The sequence below is a fragment of the Vicugna pacos genome, chromosome 12 (genome assembly GCF_048564905.1).
Source record: "Vicugna pacos chromosome 12, VicPac4, whole genome shotgun sequence".
NCBI lineage: Eukaryota > Metazoa > Chordata > Mammalia > Artiodactyla > Camelidae > Vicugna > Vicugna pacos.
Window position 1 is genome coordinate 32,572,543 of NC_132998.1, and position 23,850 is coordinate 32,596,392.

General features: G+C 39.8%; 1 protein-coding gene across 7 annotated transcripts in view; it reads left to right on the top strand.

Moving 5' to 3' along the window:
* The window catches only part of ANKS1B (ankyrin repeat and sterile alpha motif domain containing 1B), an 862,484-nt gene that overhangs the window by 766,885 nt on the left and 71,749 nt on the right, over positions 1-23,850 (top strand). For all 7 annotated transcript variants that reach the window (XM_072973193.1, XM_072973192.1, XM_072973191.1 and 4 more), the window contains 2 exons: positions 10,922-11,029; positions 13,046-13,225. In XM_072973193.1, the coding sequence (XP_072829294.1) occupies positions 10,922-11,029; positions 13,046-13,225 (288 nt within the window). The remainder of the gene's footprint in view (positions 1-10,921; positions 11,030-13,045; positions 13,226-23,850) is intronic.

Below are 23,850 nucleotides of genomic sequence, written 5' to 3' on the forward strand. Positions count from 1 at the left end.
ATCTTTGTGTGGATGCACATTTCCATTTCTCTTGAGTTGCTACCTAGGAGTGGACTATACCCATACCTAGGGTGGTATAGTAAGAAACTAAGTCATACTGTGAGATATTGGTAGTTCTCCAAAGCATAGATGTACCATTTTGCATTCCCGCTAGCGATATGAAGGCTCCAGTTTCTCCACATCCTCACCACCAGTTGGTTTTGTTAGTCTTTTCTATTTTTGCCATTCTAGCAAGTATATAGTGATTCCAGTTTTATTCTGTTATGTGATTCTTCAGGAGATGAGGATGATAAGGAGAACCCAATGGGGTAGGGGGAAGCAATGGAAGAAAAGGACTATAAAAAATCTCTCCTCACTGCCATCCTGCTTTCGCATCCTGAACCTGTCCTTAGGACTAACAACATCTGCTCTCCTTAGAAATTTTTTTTTAACCCTTAACATCCTTTTTCCCTCCATCCATTGGCCGAAATACAGTGAACACACAATTCTAAAGTGCAGTAGTAGCTAGTTAGGCCAAGTACAATCCATGCAAGCATTTTTTAAACCTTAATTTTAGCTACTTTTAGATAGATATTGCCTCCTCCCACACCAAATTCTTTTATCAGAGCTGCTGACAAGAAACAGAATTGACTGGTTTGAATTTATCACCTCTTTCAATATTCTGTCCTCTGATGGAGGGTATTACGTGCCATTTAAAAGTAGCTACACAGCAAGAAGGAGGCAGTAAAAGAGCAGAAAAAGAAACCACTTATAATCCAAAAATTGAATAACCAGGACCTCACTTGCCTAGGATTCTCTTGAGGTTCAGTTTGTCTTAAAACTCCTCTATAACTATGTGTATGTTCACAATTTTGCATATTTCAGTTTAACTTATAATATGTGGACATGTGTTAGTAATGAATTTTGTTAAACATAACTTCCTTTACAATAATGAGTGCATTGGGCATGCAATATAATAAATCATAAGTTTTATGATCTCAAAAACTGAAAGAAAATAAGTTGAGAAATACCCTCAGTGACCATAAATATCTCACATGGTTAGCAAAATGTAAGCAAAACTGTGGCTTTTCTACTTCTTAAGATGCAGAGCATTTTTATGTATTAATAATGCTACAGAGAAATTTGCAGTTTTCAGATCCTCTTAGCCCATCATCACGTCTCTAAGAATAACTTCAGATGTAGGATATAGCACATAGTTCCCATTTTCTTTCTTAACAAATTTTTCTTTCAGTAATCCCAACGATTGGGTTATTGAGCAATGGCAACCAGATTTCTCCTATGAAAACCTAATTTCCAATAAGCTGTGCATACAAGTAACTTACAGGGAAATTAGTTAGGAATTGATTGGTTGGTTGGTTTGTATTTTTAAAAAATCTTTTGGAGCAATGTTTATGTGAAAATATAATCATAGAATTAGTACTTTCATCAAGAGGTAATTCAGAGAGCTTTACAAATAAACCTAAGATTCTCATTGATTACAAAAGAAGGCTTTCTACCTCCAGAACCCTTAAATGCTCAGAGGCAATTATATCATTAAGGTCTCTCTATGCAAAGATTGTCTCACTTCCTCATAATCAGTATTTCCTGTTTATTAAGGCAGACGGTATACAGAAGACCCACATATCCCACCCCCCACCCCACCCCACCTCCCTCTCACACCCTCACTCTTTCTCATCATCCTTTGCTCTCTCTGGAGCTGTTTAACTTAGAACTGCTTTTCCTTGCCGTAGGTTAACACAGTTGTGGTTTTGTTTTTGCTTTTTTTTTTTTTAAATTAAAGTATAGTTGACTTACAATATTATATTAGCTTCAGGTGTATAACAGTGATTAGATATTTTTATGGATAGACTCTATATAAAGTCATTATAAAATGTTGGCTCTGTTCCCTGTGTCGTACATTATATCCTTGTGACTCTTTTATTTTGTAGCTAGTACTTTGTACCTCTTATTCCCCTTCACCTATTTTGCCCCATCTCTACCCCTCTCCCCTCTGGTAACCACTAGTTTGTTCTCTATATCTGTGAGTCTATTTCTGTTTTGTTATATTCATTTGTTTATTTTTCAGATTCCACATATAAGTGAACACATACAGTATTTGTATTTCTCTGCCTAGTTTTTTCACTAAGCATAATATACTCCAGGTCCATCCATGTTGTTGCAAATGGCAAATTTTCATTCTTTTTATGGCTGAGTAATATTCCATTGTATATATGTACAACATCTTCTCTTCTTTGTCCATCTATCTGTTGATATACACTTAAGTTGCTTCCATATCATGGCTATTGTAAATAATGCTGCTGCAAACATTGGGGTGCATATATCTTTTTGAATTAGTGTTTTCATTTTCTTCAGATATACACCCAGGAGTAGAATTTTTGGGTCATATGGTAGTTATATGTTTAATTTTTTGAGGAACCTCCATACTGTTTTCCATAGTGGCTGTACCAATCTACATTCCCAGCAACAGTGTGCAAGGGTTCCCTTCTCTCCACATTCTCACCAACAATTGTTATTTCTTGTCTTTTTTACTATAGCCATTTTGACAGGAGTGAAGTGATACCACATTGTGGTTTTGATTTGCATTTCCCTGTGATATCTTTTCATGTGCCTGTTGACCAACTGTGTGTCTTCTTTGGGAAAATGCTTATTCAGGTCATTAGCCCACTTTTTTAATCAGGCTGTGGTTTTTTGTTTTTTTTAATATTGAGTTGTATGAGTTCTTTATATATTTTGGATATTATTCCCTTATCACACATATAATTTGCAAATATCTTCTCCCATTCAGTAGATTACCATTTCATTTTGTTGATGGTTTCCTTTGCTGTGTGAAAGCTTTTAAGTTTGATTAAGTCCCATTTGTTTATTTTTGCTTCTATTTCCCTTGCTTAAGAAGATAGATCCAAAAAAATATTGCTAAGACCCGTGTCAAGTACTAGACTTCTTCTAGGAGTTTTATGGTTTCAGGTCTTACATTTAGATCTTTTTATAAAATAAATCTATTTGGAGTTTATTTCTGTATATGGTGTGAAATGTTCTAATTTCATTCTTCTACATGTAGCTGTCTAGTTTTCCCAATACCACTTATTAAAGAGACTGTCTTTTCCTTATTGTATATTCTTGCATCTTTTGTGGTCAATTAGTTGACCATATGTGCATAGGTTTATTTCTGGGCTTTCTGTTCTGTTCCATTGATCTGTGTGCCTTTGTGTGTGTGTGTGTGTGTGTGTGTGTGTGTGTGTGTGCCAGTACCAAGCTGTTTCGATTACTGTAGCTTTATAGTATAGTCTAAAGTCAGGAAGTGTGATACTTCCAGCTTTGTTCTTTTTTCTCAAGATTTCTTTTGCTACTTGGGGTCTTTTGTGGTTCTACACAAATTTTAGGATTATTTGTTCTAGTTCTGTGGAAAACGTCATGGGTATTTTGATAGGGGTTGCATTAAATCTGTAGATTGCTTTGGGTTGTATGGACATTTTAACAATATTCATTCCTCTAACCCATGAACATGGGATATCTTTCCATTTATTTGTATAGTCTTCATTTTCCAACAGAGTTGTATTTTGATGACATCTGTCATACAAACTGTTATTTACTGATTATTTAGTATCAGTTGCTCTGAAAAGTAATAACAGAAGAAAAAGAAAATTTGGAAAATCTAATCATAGGTTTTTGGGTTTTTTAGATGAAGTGTTAGAGGGACAGGGAGGAGTTACAGATGGTGGGAGGTAAAGAAGTTTTACATCACCTTTGGCAAAACTGTATAAAAGAATTAGGTGCTAAAACTCAGAAGGAATAGAAAACTATTGAGAGTAGGAAGGAAAAGAAATAGGATCTAGCTCTTCCTTCATTCTCCTCTTCATCTTTCAGAGATATCTCCCCTACTTCATTTGTTGTCCATTGCAAAAGGGATCAGATTGGAGATATCAAGGATACCTCTTTAAGGTGACTTGTGTGCTAGATGCCAGGAGGGACCCTTGGATGCAGGGACACTGTATCTGACCTTCTAGAGCTTATAGTCTGGTTGAACAGGTAAGGTACACACACAAGAGAACTAGCAGTATAAGCCCCTGTGCATCAAGGTTCAACAGCACAGGGCAACCACAAATTCTAGAGAAGTTCAAAGAGAGAGATGAGCAAAGAAGGCTGTAGGTAGCTCTTAATTTCATCTTTGCAATATTCTAACGATAAGGAAGACAGGGACATTCTAGAGTATGCAGAGGTGTTGTACGTGTGGGCTGCAGAGATGTGCATGACACAGCTGGAGACACAGAGGAGATTTGGCTGGAGTCTGGCTGGAGTTAAAGACATTTTAGATCAACAGGTGAGGGGGCTGGAAAAGTGAAAGACATGGTTCTTGATCTAAAATCTACCCAGAGATATCCAGAATAGCACATTTAAATAGCAAAGTTAATATTCAAAATTTTGCTGATAGGGTTATTCAAGGATAGGGTAAGAAAGTTTTAAGTTTCTGTTATACTTAAAAGAGAAATAATGCCCTAATTCAGTGCTTTATAATTTCCAGAGCAGCTTCTTAACCATTCCCATTCAATCCACAGATATCCCTTTGGGTCTTAGAAGGCTGTATAGACATATATATTTAGATAGATAAATGAATGGATGATAGGTAGGTAGGTAGGTGGATGGATGGATGGATGGATATGTACATAGGTAATATACAGGCATATATACACATTCATGTTTTTCAAAATATTTTTCCACCTACTTGGATTGAGAGCTCTAGAGGAATGAACATTTTTTTCTTCTTTGTTGCTCACAAATTGCTTAACATGGTGATTATATATGAAAGACATCCAGTGTTTGTTATTATTATTGTTAATTTATAATATTATTATTATTGTCCCTTTAATACTACAACTCAAAGATGTTAAGGACCACTCAGCTAGACGAAGAGTCAGGAAAAGAACAAAATGTCATGCCTGTCTGCTTCAGAGGTCATGCTATCCACCATACCATTCCAGACATGGATTATTACAGAGCCCAAGAAATGAGAGAGAAAAATATCACAGTCAAAAATCGAATGCAAGTTCAGACGAGGACTTCTGGAATTGTGGGAGTTGAATTTGAATGACACACAGCACTTTTGCCTTGATGCTCTCAGGTGGAAAGTGTTTAGAAATTGTTACCAGGGAGGGGGAAAATCTTTCACTATTAATTGCAATTTTAGTTCTGCCGAGGAGAACAAAGCTGATAAACTTCCATCTCAACTTTCATTATGGGCATTCAGAACACTGGCAGTTTTGTTAGAAGAGGCCCTGCTGAAGCCAGATGAGCTCTCTAGACTTGCATGGGAGCTGCTCTCCTTAGTTGGCAAGTACCTAGAGAAGGAAAGGGGGAAATAACCTACCCTGTTTAACAGAAGGAGGGTTCCGCAAGCAGGATGGAGGTATTTCATCCCAAATGCCATTTAAATAAAAATCCCTTTCTAAATATAACCCCAGAATTAAAGGATGCAGTCCCACAGTGATAACCAGAACCGCCCGTGTGCTCAGCACTGCTGCACGTGTAATCTCTGGAGGATTCCAGCTACATGTGTTATTTCACGTCTGTCAGCTAAATCTGAACTCCAAAATATAACAAATGCAAAATGTGACACTGAGAAACATTATGTGGGTTTGTGATTTTTCCCTGGAGGACTTGGTCCAGCCGGCAATAAATGGATTGAGATTTCATGTAGAATGTGGAGACAGACTGTGGCTGCATGACTCTTCTTCGTGACTCTCGTGCAGCCTTGCAGTTTTCCTTGGTGTCTTTCATACTGTGTCTATGCAAACGAGGCAACGGAAATGGAAATTGTAGGAAGATAGCAGTTTTTTTTAAAGGACGTAGAATGTTTGCTATCCAGAAAAGAAGCATAAACTAAACTTCCAACAATAAGAGGATGGTTAATGAATTATGACAAATTTCTCTAAAGCAATAATTTGGTAATACGGAGGTACTTTAGATGTCTACCGAGAGTCAGATGCATAGGAACGTTCTGTAGCTGTAATACTGAGTGAAAAAAATGAAGGTGAAAATTGTACTTACATTATGGCCACCACAAAACATAATCATGGAGACACAATGAAAAGAAATATGCCTAAATGCTAATAGCCTAGGATGACTCTTGTCTTAACTTGTTTTTCTGTATTTCCTGGTCTTTACAATGGGCAGACAGTATTGTTATTATAATCAAGACGTTGTTTAATTTTTAAAAAGCAGATAAAGGGAAAAAATGTTTAATTTATATCACATTAAATTTCAAAAGGAGAAAAAAGGAAGTCTGAATGCCCTGACTTCCAGCTGGTGTGACACGTATTCTGTTGTAAGCTCTTGAGTGTGAGGGTCATGTCGTGATATTGTCGGGCAGAATTCCCGCAGCTAAACCCAGAAACATAAGTGACAGTGACATAATCTTACAACATTGTCACTCAGCACAGTTTTTCTCCCATTGCCAGGCTGTGTGAAGGGGTCCTCTTTAACTGAGACTGGAGAAGATTACTGATAGGCAGCAGCCTGTGTTGTTTCAACAACATTCTTTCCCTTTGACCTACATTTCTCATCATGGTTGTAATAAAAGCCATTAAGAAAATATGCAGTAACTTTAATTTTTTATCTATTGGAACTCAGGAGTTGTAACCACATTCTTATCCTCGTATGTATAATTTTTCTCTTAGTTAATGGTTTGGCTGAGTAGCTATTTATGCTTGGTTTCTCTGAGTTTCCCCTTTGACTCCGCCAAATAATTTGTGGCAGAAACTTGATATTATTTTTTAGTTGAGAAGAATTGTCTCAGTGTCTTGGGATAACTGAATGCCCAGGATTTTATCATTACTTTACCTTTTACTCCGATGGGATACCTTCCTTTTACGTTAGCTTTACACCCAAGCAGTGATGAAAACCATACAGAATTCTTCTCTACTGCAGTAACCATTGCTCTGGCTTTTAGAAAACTGAAGGTTTACAAACTGACTAGTCATGAGTTTTGGTGCCTGGGGTGGTAGGATTTCACTACTTATCTGTCTGCTTACAACGATAACCAGATGATAAGCTATTCTCACTCAAGGCAAACCCAGCTGCCTTTGGACTTGACTTTTCCATAATGACTGCCTTCCTTTGGAATAGTTTCTCTGTTACTGTCTTGTCAGTTGGATTTCTTATTGTCAGCATCAAAGTTGTGAAGCTTAACGTCACCCTCCCTACCACTCAAACATTAGCCATCTTGGATGGAATCAGGTTGATGAGGACTTCCTGTCCTTTGTGTAAATATGCATCATGCAAGGAATTCTGTAAGGTACCAGTCTGGGCTCTTTGGGCCTGAAGCTTTAACCTTGTCCAAAACTGAAGCTGTATTATTTTAATGTTTTCAGATGCTCAAGATCCAATACAAATGTTTTGAATGTTATAACTCAAAATAAAAATAAGCATCCTAATGTGTAACCAGTAGTGTAGCTAAGGCCAAATGGTGCAGAGGTTGATAGCAAGAAGAGGATGGTGAGTGATAAAGAGGAGGTTAAACGTCAGGTGCGGATCCCAGCCAGGATACCCGGTAGCAGTGTGACCTTCCACAAGTTACTCAGTATTTCTAAGTCTCTATTTGCCTCTCTCAAATGGGACTGATACTGTTATTGTAAGAATTAAATGAGATATTTACAGGTAATGCACTTGGCTCAGCTTCTGGCACAGCTAAAAGATGGCAAACGGTAATCATCAGGATCTTCTGTAATATGGGATCATTTCGAGTTAACAGGGAGAGACACCCAAGCGCTCTTGACATGAATGATCACTGTTTATTTGTTCATGCCGTCAGCCTCTATCTACCTGTCTTCCTCTTTGGGGTAGTTTTGTGGAGGAGGCAGGAATGGAGCTCCAGTTTGGAGGAGTGTCTCAGCTAACCTCCTATGGATAGCAGATGGTGAGCGTGGGAGAACAGGACACATTCCTTTAGATTAGGTCTGGTATTAAATTAATAGCTAAGAAACCAGACCCATTCCTCCCAGTACATGTCACTTCACTGAGGGCCCTTCCAAGGTTAACCACATCTCTTCATGCAAAGCACCAGCATTTTTGTTTGACATGATTATCTTTATGAAAATGACCAAGTCCCTGCTTTCCTGGGTCAAATTTCCGTGTCTCCGCAGAGACAGGTAGCTGGAGTAGGCACATCGTGAAGGTTGCATCTTCTGTGCGCTGGGCACTGTGCTGATTATTCTCAGAGCTTCACTGTTTATCTTCCCAACAACATTTGAGGTTGACATTAACTTCCTCACTCTATAGGTGGGAAAACTAGGATCGGAGGAGTCAGGTAACTTGCCCAAAACTGACTTGTCAGAGAGTGAACCAAAAGCAGCACTGGAGGTTACACCAGCTCAACTTCCCCATAGTTATTTGTTATTTACTGCCAGTTATTTGTCAGAATAATTTTAAATGTCTTTATTACTATAAAACCATTTCTTAACAGGATTCAGAGGTCCAAGATAGCACTGTCACCATCAGGTCCAATTACCTAATGAGAGAAAGGCAGTGGGGATTTTATGGGAGGAACGTTTATCTAGTAGAAGCTTTGGCAAAGTAATTGAGAAGAAGAATAAAAGGGAATAAGAAGATGTAGTATTTTTTAGACTTGCAAATACACTTGAAAAGGTTAATGTTGTATTTTTCTGAAATGGAGGAATCCTTTGATCTTGATACTTTAAAAATGAAACATAGTAAGGATATAAGGGCATTTCTCTGGATCGTATGAACAATGTTGCCTGCGAGTAATCAGAACTAGGACCGCACTTATTTAGCATATTTTTAGATCGTCTGAAAAAAGGAGTATATGGTGAACTTTCAGGTTTTTCAAAAACTGCCAAGCAACTCCAGGTAGTGAAACGCCAAGCTGGCTAATATGAATGCAGAAAGCGACACAGGGTTACAGGAGTGGGCAGAAGGGTGGCAGATGGGCTTCTGCACAGACAACTGTAAGATAAGGAATTTACGGAGAAATAATTCAAAACATTCTTCCAAGATTAAAGGGCTCTGCACTATCAGCTATAACAAAATTAAGAGGTTTTACAGTCAGTGTATATTTTTGTGCCTAGTTACTCCTACTGCAGCTAAAAGGCTAGCCAGAAATCAGGAGTGCCCAGAAAGGGCATTTTCAAAGGGGCTATAAAAGCAGGAAATAGTATCTCACTCAAATGTAAGGCCATGGTTCACTTATACCTGGAATATTGTGAGTAATTTGTCCAACAGACCTGAAGCTGTCGGAAGAGGGGAAGAGAAAGCACAGAGAGAGTCGATCAAAATGACCTGTCAGAAAGAGAAGCTGCTTTATGAAGACAACCTGCAAAGATTAGGATTCATCAGCCTAGGAAGATGAAGGTTTATAAAATCGAGGTGTTGTGGTCCATGTACACACACCTTGAGAGTGAACAAAAGGAATAGAGCATCATGCTAGTTTAAAATTTTAAAATCTAAATCCATTTAGGCAGAAAGGGCAATAGGCTAACTGAAGAATAGGCAAATAAAAATTCAATGAGTGCCAAAGAAATGCACTCCCCAACCTCTTAAAACTTGAAAAGAGAGAATTTTGTTTTAAAAAAGTCGTTTTCACAACAGGTCATATACTTTTGGAACTAGTTACCCAACAAGAGTTGTTCTATTCTGGTACTACACGTGTGCAGGAAAGAGGTAAACATACAATTTATGAGTGGGTTTATAATTTGCTGTTTTAAAAAGTCAGTAAAATTTGGAGATATACCCAAACTTTGCAGTTTGCCATGGAGTAAAACAAGTTTTAGGATCAGGCAAACCAGATTCAAATCCCAGAGCCACCACATTCTGGCTCTTAGGTAGGCTACTTAACCACTCTGAACCTCAGTCTCCTCTTCTGTAAAACAAGAACACCTTCCAGTTAGCAATGTTGGGATGATTGAAAGGGGGTAGCATTGGTAAAGCTCTGGGAAGGGCTGAGGACAGAGGCACCCTGCAAGGCTTGGTTTCCTTTGTCATCTCTTCTACATCATGCCCTTTGTGGCACTGTCAATCGCAAAAATCCCATCCTGAGGAGACTCTGAGTCTCTCCCAAGCAGGCAGTGCTTGATTCTAATCCTGCTTTATTACTTCGATCTATGTAACATTCATTCTTTCTGTTTCATCGAGCCCCCATTATTTTAAACCTGGCTTTAGGCATTTGAGAAATAACAAGGATAAAGATACTCCAGGGCCCTGCTGTCAGGAAGCTTAGCTGGGGGACAGGGCTGCATAGACTCTAAGCATGCAAATAATTTCAGAGAGTGATACAAACAGGATCACAAGGTAGAGCGTTTTGGGGGCTGAGAGCTCTATTCTTTTCCAGAGGAGGTGGGAAGGGCCTTTGTGAGGGGTCAAGGCTTAAGCAACGTCCAGAAGGATGAGAAGGCATCATTTGAAAATCCTGAGGGGAACATTCCAGGCAGATGGACAAACCGGGTGAGAGGCCCCAGAGTCAGAAATGGATATGGAATAGAGAAGGTGGGAAGGGGAGAGAGACTGGGACAAGAGAAAGACAGAGGGTAGCCAGCCCTTTTGGGCCATGAGGCCAGACCAGGACTCGGATTTTATTCTAAGAGCAATAGGAAGCTGTGGGAGAGATGAGACGTGACTTACACTTTTGAGAGGTCTCGTGGCTGCACAGAGGGGATTGGCCCCTAGGGCGGCGTGACTGTAAGAAACGCTCTCCCTGCCTCTCTTCCTCCCCCCGCAGCCCTGCCACTCCAGACTCTCCAGGCTAGTCCTGCCTCTCTGGGTCGGGGGTGGAGGGGCACACACTGATTTCACACCACATCTCACACAGTGCAGAGGTTAACTGTGCACACATCTCTTTCCACTCTTTCAGCTTTTAGGACATATAAAAATTACTTTTCTCAAATGAAATATTTAACCCCAATATATGTCATTTCAGGTTTTAAAAATCAGTTTGATTGGCCACAGGAAACGTATTTTGGCATCTCTGGGAGACAGGCTGCACGACGATCCACCGCAGAAGCCCCCCCGGTCCATCACCCTCAGGGTAAGTGGCCACAAGCTGGTCTTGTCCTCCACGCTTAGCCTGAGAGATTACTTTGTGAAGTAATATTAAAATGACTGAAGCTGTGGGTCAGGAAGTACAGGCTGTTTTCCGTGTAGCTCACCTTATCTGTGTCAAACACCGTCTCGCCTTTGATAGGGTTTTCTCAGACAAGATTTGTTTTTCTCGACTGGTTAAATATATTTTTTCGAGATTTAGATACACATCTGAAAACCCACCACTTTTAAAGACCCGCTCCCGTGACTCCCCCCCACCTCGACATTGCCATCTACACCAGGAGAGAGGAAATGAGTTTTCTGTCAAACTCCTCAAACCCACAGGAAAAAAAATCGATCAAGGACCAGAGTTAAGTAAGATCAATTTAAAATTAACCTTAGGGTCTTCTGTTTTTTAAGAAGGGAAAATTGTCCAGCCTTACCCATTTCAGAAATTAAGAGTAGCAAATCTAGAACTTTATTTAATAAACTATTTCAGCCATATTTTAGAATGATGGGAAAAACTAGAGAGAAACTGGAGAAGGAAGAGAGACCTAGAGTGGAAGGGGAAGGAAGGCGAGAAGGAGCAGAGGGAATGAGACAGAGATGATCTCCAGGCAAAACAGTCATGTTCACATGGGCCTGTCAGAACTTTTCAAAAATTCATCAATAAGCCGGATCTCCATGACCAGTTGAAGAGTTCCAACTCTGTTCTCTTTATTTAGTCCAGCACTTGCTTGCTTCTGATTCCTTTCCTGCAGTGTCAGAAAGGCTAGTGGTAATAAACGAACCCAGGGCGGCATGTGGCCATCACTGCCAGTGATGAAGTGCGGTCCAGTGCCCCTTATCAGTGAGCTTCAGCAAACGGTCAAACTACTGTCAGCATAGCAGAGTCAGGCAAGAGAGAAGCTGCTAAGATTCTGCGGCTGATTCAGTTTTAAAAGAGAAGAAAATACACAAAAATTTCAGGAAATGCAAGGGAATTGGCTCCTGGAGGGAGCTTTAGGAAAACTGATCAGTTGGGAGGACTGGGATATTTGGAGGCTAGCTGAGGGCTTCGGGAGTAGTGAACATAGAAATAGGACCCATTTTTCTCCCTCAGTGAAAGGAGCCTCAAATAAATTGGGGGGAAAATGAGGCCAGAGAGGGATTATTGTTTTGCTACACAAAAGAGGTGAAAGAAATAGGCACCATCAGTGTAGCCATCCTAAAATGACTCTTTAGAGGAGTAATTCCCTGCTACTCACACTGCTCTTTTTCCTTTCCTCTTCTAAACCTCTCCCTCTGGTTCCCTGGAAGAGATTTAGGGAAACAACTAACAGATCAAAGACACAAATTCCCAATAAAAAGTACAGTACCTTAATCCACCAAAGGAGGTCCAGGACATCTTGGGGAGAAGTAGCCCGGAGAATCCACACGATCCAACCATCCTCTCACTTGCAAACCCTAGAGCCCAGCTGTCTGCCGCCCTTTATCTTATTTCTGGACCAGTTTCCCTGAGTTGTCTTCGCCACTGAAACCCACCCTCTGTAGTTACATGCATGGTTCTGCAGTCTGTGCATGTGACATGCCCTGTCCATACTGTGTCCTCTTCCTGACCCGATTGGCAGTCTACTCTTTGATGGAGGATAAGACCCACTAGGTCCCATTTTAGCTTTCTCGTATAGCATCTATCATGGTAAGGCCACTCAGGTCCACATGAAGACCCAGTTCCTTTCCCTGTAAACACATGGGATAGTGTCGGGGGTGCCCGACATAAGTGTGCCTCTTTCGTGAGGTCATCCATGATGCTGGCTTAAGAAAACAGAGCCTGATTCTTTATCCTGTAAGCCTTCGACCTGAAATGCCTAGAGGGAAAGTATTGACTAGATCATACCATTCATAAAATGGTGACAGTTCCTTGATAGTTTATTCAAAAATGACTCCCCAGCCCCGCAGTGTGTCTTGTCAGTATTTCTCAATTTTGAAACCAAAGGTCGGCCACAAGAACATGGTATTTATTTCATGATGTATTTCCATTCAGGAACCCAGTGGTAATCACACTCCTCCTCAGTTGTCTCCATCACTTAGCCAAAGCACTTACACCACTGGTGGCTCCCTAGACGTTCCTCACATTATCATGCAGGGCGATGCAAGGAGGAGAAGAAATGAAAACTACTTTGATGATATTCCCCGATCAAAACTGGAGAGGCAGATGGCCCAGGTAAGGTGTTCAAGGTCTTTGTGATGTTTTTGTCTTTCAGTCACATCAAGTAATGCTTTCCCATTTGAACAGTCACTTACAGTGGATGTCTACTGTGTACAGCCTAACTGGAATTTTACCATTAGATGCTATAACTTTCATTCCCTGCTCAGTGGAACTAGACTGAAACAGTCCTCTCTGGGAATGGAATGTATGCCCAGTTCCTTGTTATCCATTTCTTTACTGGAGAAATTAGTTCTGATCTCATTGTACCCAGAAAGTCTCTGCCCTAAAGGGAATAACACCGTGTAAGAATCAAATCATAAGGAAAATAAACCATGCAAGTCTAGATTATAGAATGTAAATTGGTTGGATGACAGGGCGAAAGTCAGAAGTATTAACTCCGAGTACCATTGTTAATTTCTTCCCAAGTTGACACATTTGTAGAGAATTGTACTATGGCGACTAGTTGCATCCATCTCATGTTGTCACCTTGAGTAGCTGAAAATGAGGCTGCTGCCTGACACAAATAACTGAAGAGGGAGCTCTGTCCCCTTCAGACCTTCCCATGTTTTTGGTATCGATGTCCGTGTCTTGCCTGTCCCCAGATTGCTGCTCAGAAACTTGAATCAGCTGTAACCGTCCTCAGAGCACATTCAGGTGGGCAGCCAGCCCTGCAACGTCGCCCCAAGGTTCGGAGATATGGATTTGTTGACAACTCCTGGCAGAATACACTCTTTTTATCCTCATTCTAGCTTCAGAGTGATGTGTTAAGAGGCTCCTCTCTGCCTCCCACACCCAAGATGAGAATCTTGAGGTGAAAATTTGACTATAATTGCTTTGCCTTGGTTGTTAAATATTTTCCTCAACTGCTTGGTGAGATTCTGTTTTTAAAAGCCATTAGTAAACATTCTATGCTGCCGCTCACGAAAGAAAAAAATCTGAAGAGAATGTTCTGGAAGCCATGGCTATTCTGCCTACAAATGCCCTGGAGAGAGAGGGTCTGAGATACTGCGTCTCTTTTCAGCTCACTCAGTATCAAATTGTTCTCAGGGCTCTTTGTGCAGAGAACAGCAGTGTTGGGATTATGGAGAATCTTTTATTGAAGGGCGATGGAAAATGTAGGAGAGACAAGAAAAGAGTAATTTTCTCTCTCTCCCTTGTTAAGCATTGTCTTTTAATCCTTATTACTGCTTTCACTGATGTTCTTTTTTTTTTGAGCATTTCATTTTTATTTTTTCCAAGAAGTAATGGGAATTTTAATTACATTTTTTTCCAGTTTATTGACATATAATTGACACCCAGCTCTGTATAAGTTTAAGGTGTATAACATATGATTTGGCATGCATATCTTGCAAAATGATTATTACAGTAAATTTGGTTAATATTGATGCTCTTTTAAATAAAGAATCTAAAAGCTCCCCGACCCCGAGATGTTCATATATTTCCTGCTATTTATCAGTATCTGTGGATCATATATGCAGTTAAATTTCTCTAATGACAGCATTTCAGAGAAGTGGTTTGTTTTAACCTTGAACCATGTGGTCCTTATTTATTAATGCAAACTGGGATTTTCCTGAACCCTTTTCTTTCCTGGGTAGAAAGGATCATTCATTAAACAAGCGTCAGCTGTTACTGCCCCTGCCAGCTTCAGGAACAGAATCGCCTGTCTGAGCTGCTCATGTAATTTATGAAATTTCTCCATATAGTGCAGTTTTTTTCAGAGAGGAAATTAATTAATCTTCTGCCTGTGTGTGAACACTCAGGTAATCCAGCGATGCTCCCTTACGTTCCTTGTGAGAATCACAATCTAGGGGCACTGTTACCTTTTGAAGAGCCTGGATCTTTTTCATGTCACTGTAATCAGAATGCATCCCTTTCAGGAACTGTCTTGCCCTTGAGAAAACTGAATGAACTTTTCATCCGGCCAGGTGAGAAAGGCCCAGACACAGAGAGAGGAGGGAGGCGAGCAGTGGGTGAGATGAGAGCTATGGAGCAGCTGTGTGTGAATGTGCTTATTTACCTCCCATGTGCTGCTCGCAATGATTGAGTGACTGATGTAGACCTAGGCCTCCATCAGCAACCAGGAGCTTATTAGAAGCTTTCTAAAATCCCACTGCTCTATATGGCACTTTGGCTGCAGAGAAAATAGGAGATGGCACTGCAGGAATCTGATCAATAAGAAAAAGGGATTCTGGGATTGCAGCTCCTTAGGTTGTGTTAATTGCAGTTTTTGATTTGTCCTGAGACTGTTTCCTAGCCTAGAAATGCCAAAAATCATGAGAAATGAAGGGATACCTTTTTAAAAATAGCACCATTTCAAAGCTTTAACCTGTCAAAATACGAAATACTGGTATTTTTGTTGCTGAACAGTGTTATTTTTGTGACTTTTCCACCACTCAGCCACTTAATTGATGTTTTTTTTCTTATTCTTCTGTGTTTGGTCGTCTTCTGTAATAATTTCTGAAACACATTTGCTTTTTTTTTTCTAACAACCCATCCTACTCTCTCTAGACCACATCTTTCCCAAAGTTATGCCCTAAGCCAGTAAAGTTGAATTCAAGTCTTGTTCCTCAAGACTTGAATTAGCAATTAAAAATTCCTGTAAGCAAGAAGCTAGTTACACCTCCTTCCTGCTGGGAGCCCAGTCCCTGAGGTGTTTTCCCAAGGGCTTTCTCCCGAGGAGGTTTGGTTAATACAAGGCTAGCTGGTCTGCTTCCCAGTGACAGGCAGAAATCCACCTTCAGGCTTTCTTACTTGCTTAATAAAAGAAAGGAAAATGCAGTTAAGAGAAAATCACCAGGACAAATCCATGTTCTCAGAAACTCCTCTCCTGCTTCAAGCTTAGCTGAGCCCCCACCAGAGTGATTCGGAATTCTAGCCACAGGCCAGGAACCTTAAATTCTTGGTGGCTGCAATAATTCATAGGGGCATTGCTTTGTCAAGGTTTGCCCAGCAGATGTGTGGAACTGCTTTAACTTGGAAAACCAATGCTCAAAGTTAAACTGAGATAAATTTAATAATGCCCATTCCACCGATTAAATTTGTTGGTTGTCAAATTGTCTTTTTTTAAAGATGACACTGGAGTGGTGCGTAATTACTTGTTTTCAATTTGAACCAATGTTTAAAATACCTGTCTTTGAATCCAGAGGATTTAAAACAGTGCGGCTGTTGTTTACTTTTATTCTGATACAAGCAATATTGTGGCATTGAATTGTCTTAAATACACATGTGAGACACAAAGTTCAGTACTAATAGGATTTTTTAAAACCACAGAATGTAATGTTGTAAACATCTAAACACTGGATTTTCTATCATGCTGAAAACATATCTTTTCTAGCCTGTAATTCTAAATTGGAGCCATTAGCTCAGAAGTTCTGAAAGGCTCCCCTAATTTCATACCCCTAATAGATAATGTACTCACACATGTATAATACCTCAATGCATATAGAGCTTACTTTTAAATTTTCAAAGTACTTTCTTATCTGTTATCTCATTTTAGAACAAACAACGTATCCTACACAACTGTTTGTGTGTTGAAAGGCTCCCTAATTTCATACCCCTAATAGATAATGTACTCACACATGCATAATACCTCAATGCATATAGAGCTTACTTTTAAATTTTCAAAGTACTTTCTTATCTGTTATCTCATTTTAGCACAAACAAGGTATCCTACACAACTGTTTGTGTGTGTGTAGCACGTAGCAGATCAGCTTTTTAAGTCCAAGTTCTGTGCAGATGAGATAGTGAAAATATGAAAAATAATAACAGAAGGAAAAAAAATATTTCCAGTATTTAGGGCCTAATCGCAATATTTAGAAATTTTCTTGAGTGATATTTAGGAGAAATCAAAATGCTCTTAAAATGAATAATAAAGGAGAATAATGGCATTAATAAAGTCTAGGGATCACATTCTCCAAATTTGTGGAAAAAAAGAAGTTCCCCCATGTGAAACTTACAACCATTTATTTATAATGAAATACTTATGAAACAATGAAATACTACTTCTATTTTCACAAAATAAAAGACTCCTAAACAGTTAGAGAAATACGTGTCTTTACACAAACTTTAGCTTAATACTAATGAAGAAAATCCATAATTTAGAGGCCCTTGTGTTTTAAATGCTCTCATCTAAATAAAAATATCAGTATTGCCTGGAGCAATTACCTTACCTGATTTAGAAGCAGGCATTATCCACATTTCAAAGGCAAAGAAACTGAGAAATTCTGTGACTTGGCCTGGGTGTAGCACAGCCAGAAAGAAACCAAATCAGAACTTGCCTGAGGCAATGTGTTAGTCATGATAAAGGCTCTGTTTAAATTGTTTCCTAAGGGGAGGGTATAGCTCAGTGGTAGAGTGCATACTTAGCATGCACGATGTCCTGGGTTCAATTCCCAGTACCTCCTTTAAATAAATAAATAAACTTAACTATCTCTCCCCCACTTAAAAAAAAAATTATAAAAATAAATAAATAGTTTCCAAATCACTAGAAGACTGATTCCATTGAAAGTCTAATAGATGTTGATCCAAACAGTATTACTCACTAAGTATGACTAGATCAATTAACTTCTTTATTTGAAATCTCTTTACGTATTATATTCGTTCTACAAATGTTCATTCTTTCGATACTGTTAAAGGAAGAGAAATGGAAACTGGGCCACACAGAAGCCCTGCCATGGCCCAATCCGTGCCCGAGGTCCCACCCGCAGGATCTCACTTAAACCTCACAACAGCCCCTTCTGTACTCCAGGCCCCCAGGTGGGTACGTGCTTTGCCTAACAGCTGGGACTTGGCGGAGCCAGGACTCAAGCAAGCTGTCTGCCTGACCATATCCTGGTTCTGATATGGCCCCTGATGCCCTGTGGGCTACTTCTATTTTAAAACGATATAAGATGTCTTAATAACAGTCCAGCAGATGCTAAGTACCCATACACTATAACAGATTATATTTACATATGTGCAGTGAGCAGGACGAGGATAAAATTGCTGGTAGTTTAGTGGAAATGTACTGAATCAGCTCGTGTTTATCACCATAAAACACTTCAAATGCAAAACTACAGTGTTTATTTGCTGATCCTCTTAGTGGAGACTCTCCCTACACCTCTTGTAGGACTCTGCCCTCCTCCTGTGTTTGTGAAAAGCTTTGTATGTCAATGTGGGGTTTACTGCATACACAGAGAAGTTCCCGCCTGTGGCGTCTCTGCGGATAGTGGATGCTGTTTCCTGAGCAGCTTCTTCAGCAGGAGTTTTGATTTGGTTCCGTTCTTTCTGTGACTTGTACCAAATCATGTGATTTCTCTGAACTTCAGTTTCCTTGTCTTTGAAACATAGATAAAGCCTGCCTCTCAGGTTTGTGTGTATCAGATAATTTTTGTGAAAGTATATTCCAAACTGTGAATCACTCTGCATAGATGACCTGACTATCCATTCAAATATACCATCTATCCATCCCTAATTCAAAGGTCCCTGACTCATCATAGGGCCAGTTAGAGCCAAAAACACTAGAAAGGTAAGTGCTCAGATCATTGTAGCATTCTATAAAGACCATCCTTTTGTTCCAGTATTATCCGTGCTTTGAATGCATATTGAGAATAGAACTGGAATTTTCCTCATTGTTTTAATTGTGTAAGTATGAAGGCTGCCAAGGAGCATCTCTCACATAGGAGAAGAGATCTGTGTGATGATCACAAAGCCAAGGAAAGCAGAGGAGAGACGGAATAGTTCTCTGCAAATTCAGGTGCGAAAGTATGTAGCAAAGGATATCTTATAGTAATAACATGTAATTATTGTAACATGGTAAGATCAAATATTCAGTGAGAAAGAAAGGATTATTTTTTTTTCCTTAAATGAAGTTTAAAACTTCAAAATACAAAGGATACAAAATTGTTGACTAGAGAAGCATGGATATCCCCCAAAGCCATGAAGCAAATGCTTAGCCAGGCTCTGGGAAAGAAGGAAGATAGTAATTTATTCTTTTGTACTTTCCTGGGAGAGAAAGCCCAGTGTTCCTAGACATTCTACCCACTGCTCTCGGGTTATGGGAATTTACAGAATCTGCCTTCAGAAAATGGCACAACTATGTTGAAAAGAACAGCGTTTTACAAAGTGATTTTTCCCCTACTAATAAACAAGTGTTCTTATTACTGTGTTACATTAGATATTTTCAAATGCCCTAAAATTAGTGGCTAGTGTTTAATGTAGATTTTCATCACCTAACCGCCACTCACAAAAGCTCAGTGTGCCCATGACTTCAAATTTTTTACCATGAAGATCTAAAGAGCAGCTCCTAATACTTAAGCACAGATAGATAATATAGAACCCAGAAAAGAAGGTTAGGAGTAAATTCAGTGAGCTTTTCCATCAGGGGCTCCTGATATGACAGCTTGAAGAATTGACAGGCTGACACATCAGCTTCAGAGATAACTTGGGATGTTGGTGGCGTCTGTGCCCTGTTTCAAGCCAGGACTCTGGACGCATCAGCCATCTATTCCCAAAGCATCATGCCAAGAAAAAGTGGAAAATGGTGCTTTCATACTTGGAATTTAATCCTGTTGTGTTGTATACCTCATTTATTAATGTAGATGGTTAATTGCCTCTTTTCAAAATATATGCTGGTCTGCCGATGACAGATTTGGGCTTGGAAATTCCAATATGATTAATATCTTTCAGGCAACATTGACGTGTTACCATCTATTCTGTCCCACAGTCTTAAAAAAAATAATGGGACAAAGTGGAAGAATCTCGCAGATGGAATCGTTCTTAGGTTTTGATACTCATCTTACAAGTCCCGGTTCTTTCCTTCATCCTCTGTCAGGTCCATCAGTGAAGCACATTAGATGACCAGGAGTTTGTTCTGACAGGTACCAATCAGACCCAAACACCTCCAGTCATTGTGCTGGAGACGCTGGAATGGCTCCTCCTCCCCTCTATGTGCTGGTGCTTACCAAGGTGATGCTTCCAATTAAAACCAGAGCATGGATTTTTTTTTTAACATGAATAGGAAAGATCCAATTTTCACCTGAATAAATAAGAAATCTCACAATATATAAAAACCCTATTTTAGTGGAATTGACCTTGTGATATGCAGTAGTGCCGTAGGCTGACTGACACTGAGCAGTGTGTTCACAAAGAGGCACACCAGGCTATTTTTTTCCACTTGTTAAATTTTGGAAATGTTTCTCATTATATTCAGTCCAGCTCTTGGGTCCGCAGGTCAGTTTTGGCTGTTACAGTCTGACCTTGATCCATTTTCAAAGGTAGGAGAATTCTCTTATTCTCCTTCTCCTTCTCCCTTTTCTTTTACCGGTATAAAAAAATAATAATAAAGAGAAGGTTTTTTAATGTTTACAGGAAATAGGGCTGATTATGCAGTCCCGTCTTGGTTAATTCTGTGTCTGTATGACTAAAGTAACATATCAGTAGGGACTCTTCCATGTGCAAGTAACGAAAATCCAACTCAAGATGTCTTAAGCAGAAAAAGGCACATATTTGAGTCATTTCACTACAAAGCCCAGGCAGCCTGGATCCGGGTGCTCGTATGACGTCTTGATTTCGGGCTCTTCAAGTCTCTGCTCTGCTGTCCTCTGAGTTGGCTCTTTTCCCAAGCAGGCTTTCTCAACCTGAGGGGAGTTTTAAGTCCAATTCCTGTTAAACTTGAACCTACAAGAAAGAGGGCTTCCCCAGAGTTCGCAAAAAGCCCCAGGATTGGATCTCATTGGTTCATATCAGCCAGGTTTGGACCATTTATCTGTCCTGAGCTAATCACACAGGAGAGGGGGGAGAGAGAGAGAGAGAGAGAGAGTGTGTTTGTGTGTGTGTGTGGTCGGAAGGGAGCTCCTCCTGTGGACAGAGTGTTAGGACCAGACGTGGGAATGCTTTCTGGGCAGAAACAGCCATGGTGGGTACCCGAATAAACTCACATTGACTTTCAAATTTCAAGAATGTTGGATGGGAAATTATTATATCATATGTGTATTGATTTCATTTTGGATACTTAATTTGATGAGCTTTTTTAAAATACCAGATTGGAAGTGATGAGATCAGGGTTAAAAATCCCGTCTCTGATAGCTGTTACGTCTGTAACCTTGAACAAGCCTCTTAGCTACTCAGAGCCTTAGTTTTCTCTTCCTAAAGTGAGGTTAATGCCCCCTCACATGATTGTTGTGAGATACCGGGAAAGTAGTAGTTGTCAAAGTGTTTTATAAGCCATACAGCTCTCTGTTTGGGTGATTTGGAAAATTATTATTATTTTGAGATAACTTCTAGTTTTCTTCTACACCGTGCTTTTTCAACTGCAACTGAGAATAAATGCATTTTAAAGTAAAGCTCACAATATTTAGCTGCATTTTACAAAACTTTATATTTTCCCAGCTGGCAAGCTCTAAACTGATACCTCTCCACTGATACGGAAACAATAGTTCTTAGGATTGCAAACACTGTATTAGGATTTCATATCTGTGTTATAACCTAGTTAGCATTGGAGCTCTTAGGAGAGGATTTATGGATGACACCCATACTTAAATGCTTTGTAATACTTTGTTAATTAACATATGTGTTAAAATAGATCATTATATTGTATACTAAAATATTTTATTAAAGTATACATGGGCTACGTAGGGGCAAGGCCTGACTCTTCCTTCCTATTTTTTAATTCCCTATCATAAGCAGTCCATAAACACTTGTTGACCAGATTACTTTACACAAGGTTTCAGGTACCACAAAACCACAGGTTTCCAGGACTCCAGATTAGACACAAACTGGGGTGGTCTCAAATCTTTTAGAGAAATAAACTACCTGGAACAGTAGCATATCACCTGCCCAGCTTAGATCTGGTAGGTAGTTCACCATCAGCAGCAGCACTGATCAGTACAACTTTGTAACAAGGAGATCGTGGCACGGAGAATTTATGTCACTCACCCACGGCCTACAGAGATGGTAAGAAGCAGAGTCAGGATTTGAGCCCAGATTGTCTAGCTTTCCAGGCTGTGCCTTAACCACTGTTGATGTACACACCAGGTTTTCTCTACAAACTGGGTACCAGCAGACATGACACGTTCTAAAACTCCTAACCCCAGAAGGCTCCAGTGCAATGTTTTGAGTCCTTTGACAAATTCTGTTACTAATATCTAATATCTCCTGTAAATAAATGCAAGGTTAGTAGAGGACTGAACAGAGGACTATAAACATGGTCTTTAAAGAAAAAATCCCTTGCTTTTGATATCCAGTTTTTCGTTCATTACAAATTAGGGCTAGCAAACAATGGTTTGACGTGAACAATTGTGAAATGATGCGACCCCTGACCTGCCATCCCCCCCCCCCCCCCGCATTGGTCTCTACTTTGAGACTTGAATGCGGCATCACAAATGTTTACGGTAACTTGCATTCTCAATGCACATTAATGGCTGGAAGATTCTTCTGTGCTTTTGTTAAAGAAAAACAGAGAATTTTAGGGTGGGAAAAGGCCGGAAAACGTGACTAGTCCTGTGTCTTGATGCAGCACCCCTTCTAATATATCCTTAATAAACAGCCCCCAGTTTCTACCTCAACTTGTCACTGTGAGGCGGTCACCACTCTTTGAGGCAGCCCCATCATCATTGGAAAAGTTCTAATTAATAGAACTTTTGCCTTCTGTTGAACTGAAATAAGCATCCTTAAAACGCCCACATAGTTAGTTAATGCTGTCTTCTGAAAACACGAAGAATAAATCTGCTCCCTCTCGCTGAGAACAGTTCTTTAAGACTGAAGACAGTTTGATGTCATCCCCTCACTATGTTAACTGTATCCAGCTTCTTGCCAGTATCATTCTGATAAGTGGGATGAGGGCTACACAGGATCCAGACTCCCCAGCTCTGGGCATGTCTGCTGTGTTGATGTTCATGCTTAACAACATTGACATATTGTTCATTCTTACTGAGCTTTTCTTTATGAAAACTTCCCAGCCTTTATCAATGGCTGTGAGCCATGCCTCCTTTCTCAGCCCTCCGCAGTGTCCTGTGTGTGTGTGTTTAACCTTAATGCAGGATTTTACACTTGTATTATTCCCTTCCGGATCAAACAGTTGTATCAAGTTGTTTATCCAGTAATCCTAGTTTCTCAGTGCCTTTTTAGAACTTGGTCAATGCTCAGTGTATCAGTGATCCTTCACAACTATGTAATGTGCTAATTTAAAAAGCTCATGGTGGGGAAGGGGTGCAGGGAGGGTGTAGCTCAATGGTAGAGCACATGCTTAGCATGTATGAGGTCTTGGGTTCAATCCCCAGCATCTCCATTAAATAAATAAATAAGCAAGCGTAGTTACCCTTCCCCACCAATACTACATACATACATACATGCATGCATACATACACACCACTTTAAAAAAAAAAGTGATAGTTTAAAAAAAAAACTCACCTCAAAAAAAGTGCCTTTCAAGTAATTTCTCCAGTGTATTGATCTCAGTGTTGAACCAGGCAGAACTGAGGAAAACCTGTGTAGCCTTCTACCAGAGACCTCTTAAGTTGGCCTCAAACAAGATGATCATTCAGCCCAACCTTGTTCCATATATCCTACCCTTGTGAGATAAAAGAGGAAGTGGTGGGGTCTCAGTAAATATCATTGAATGAATGGTCTTGCCCAATACCTCTTTTTAACCAGAGACAGGAAGC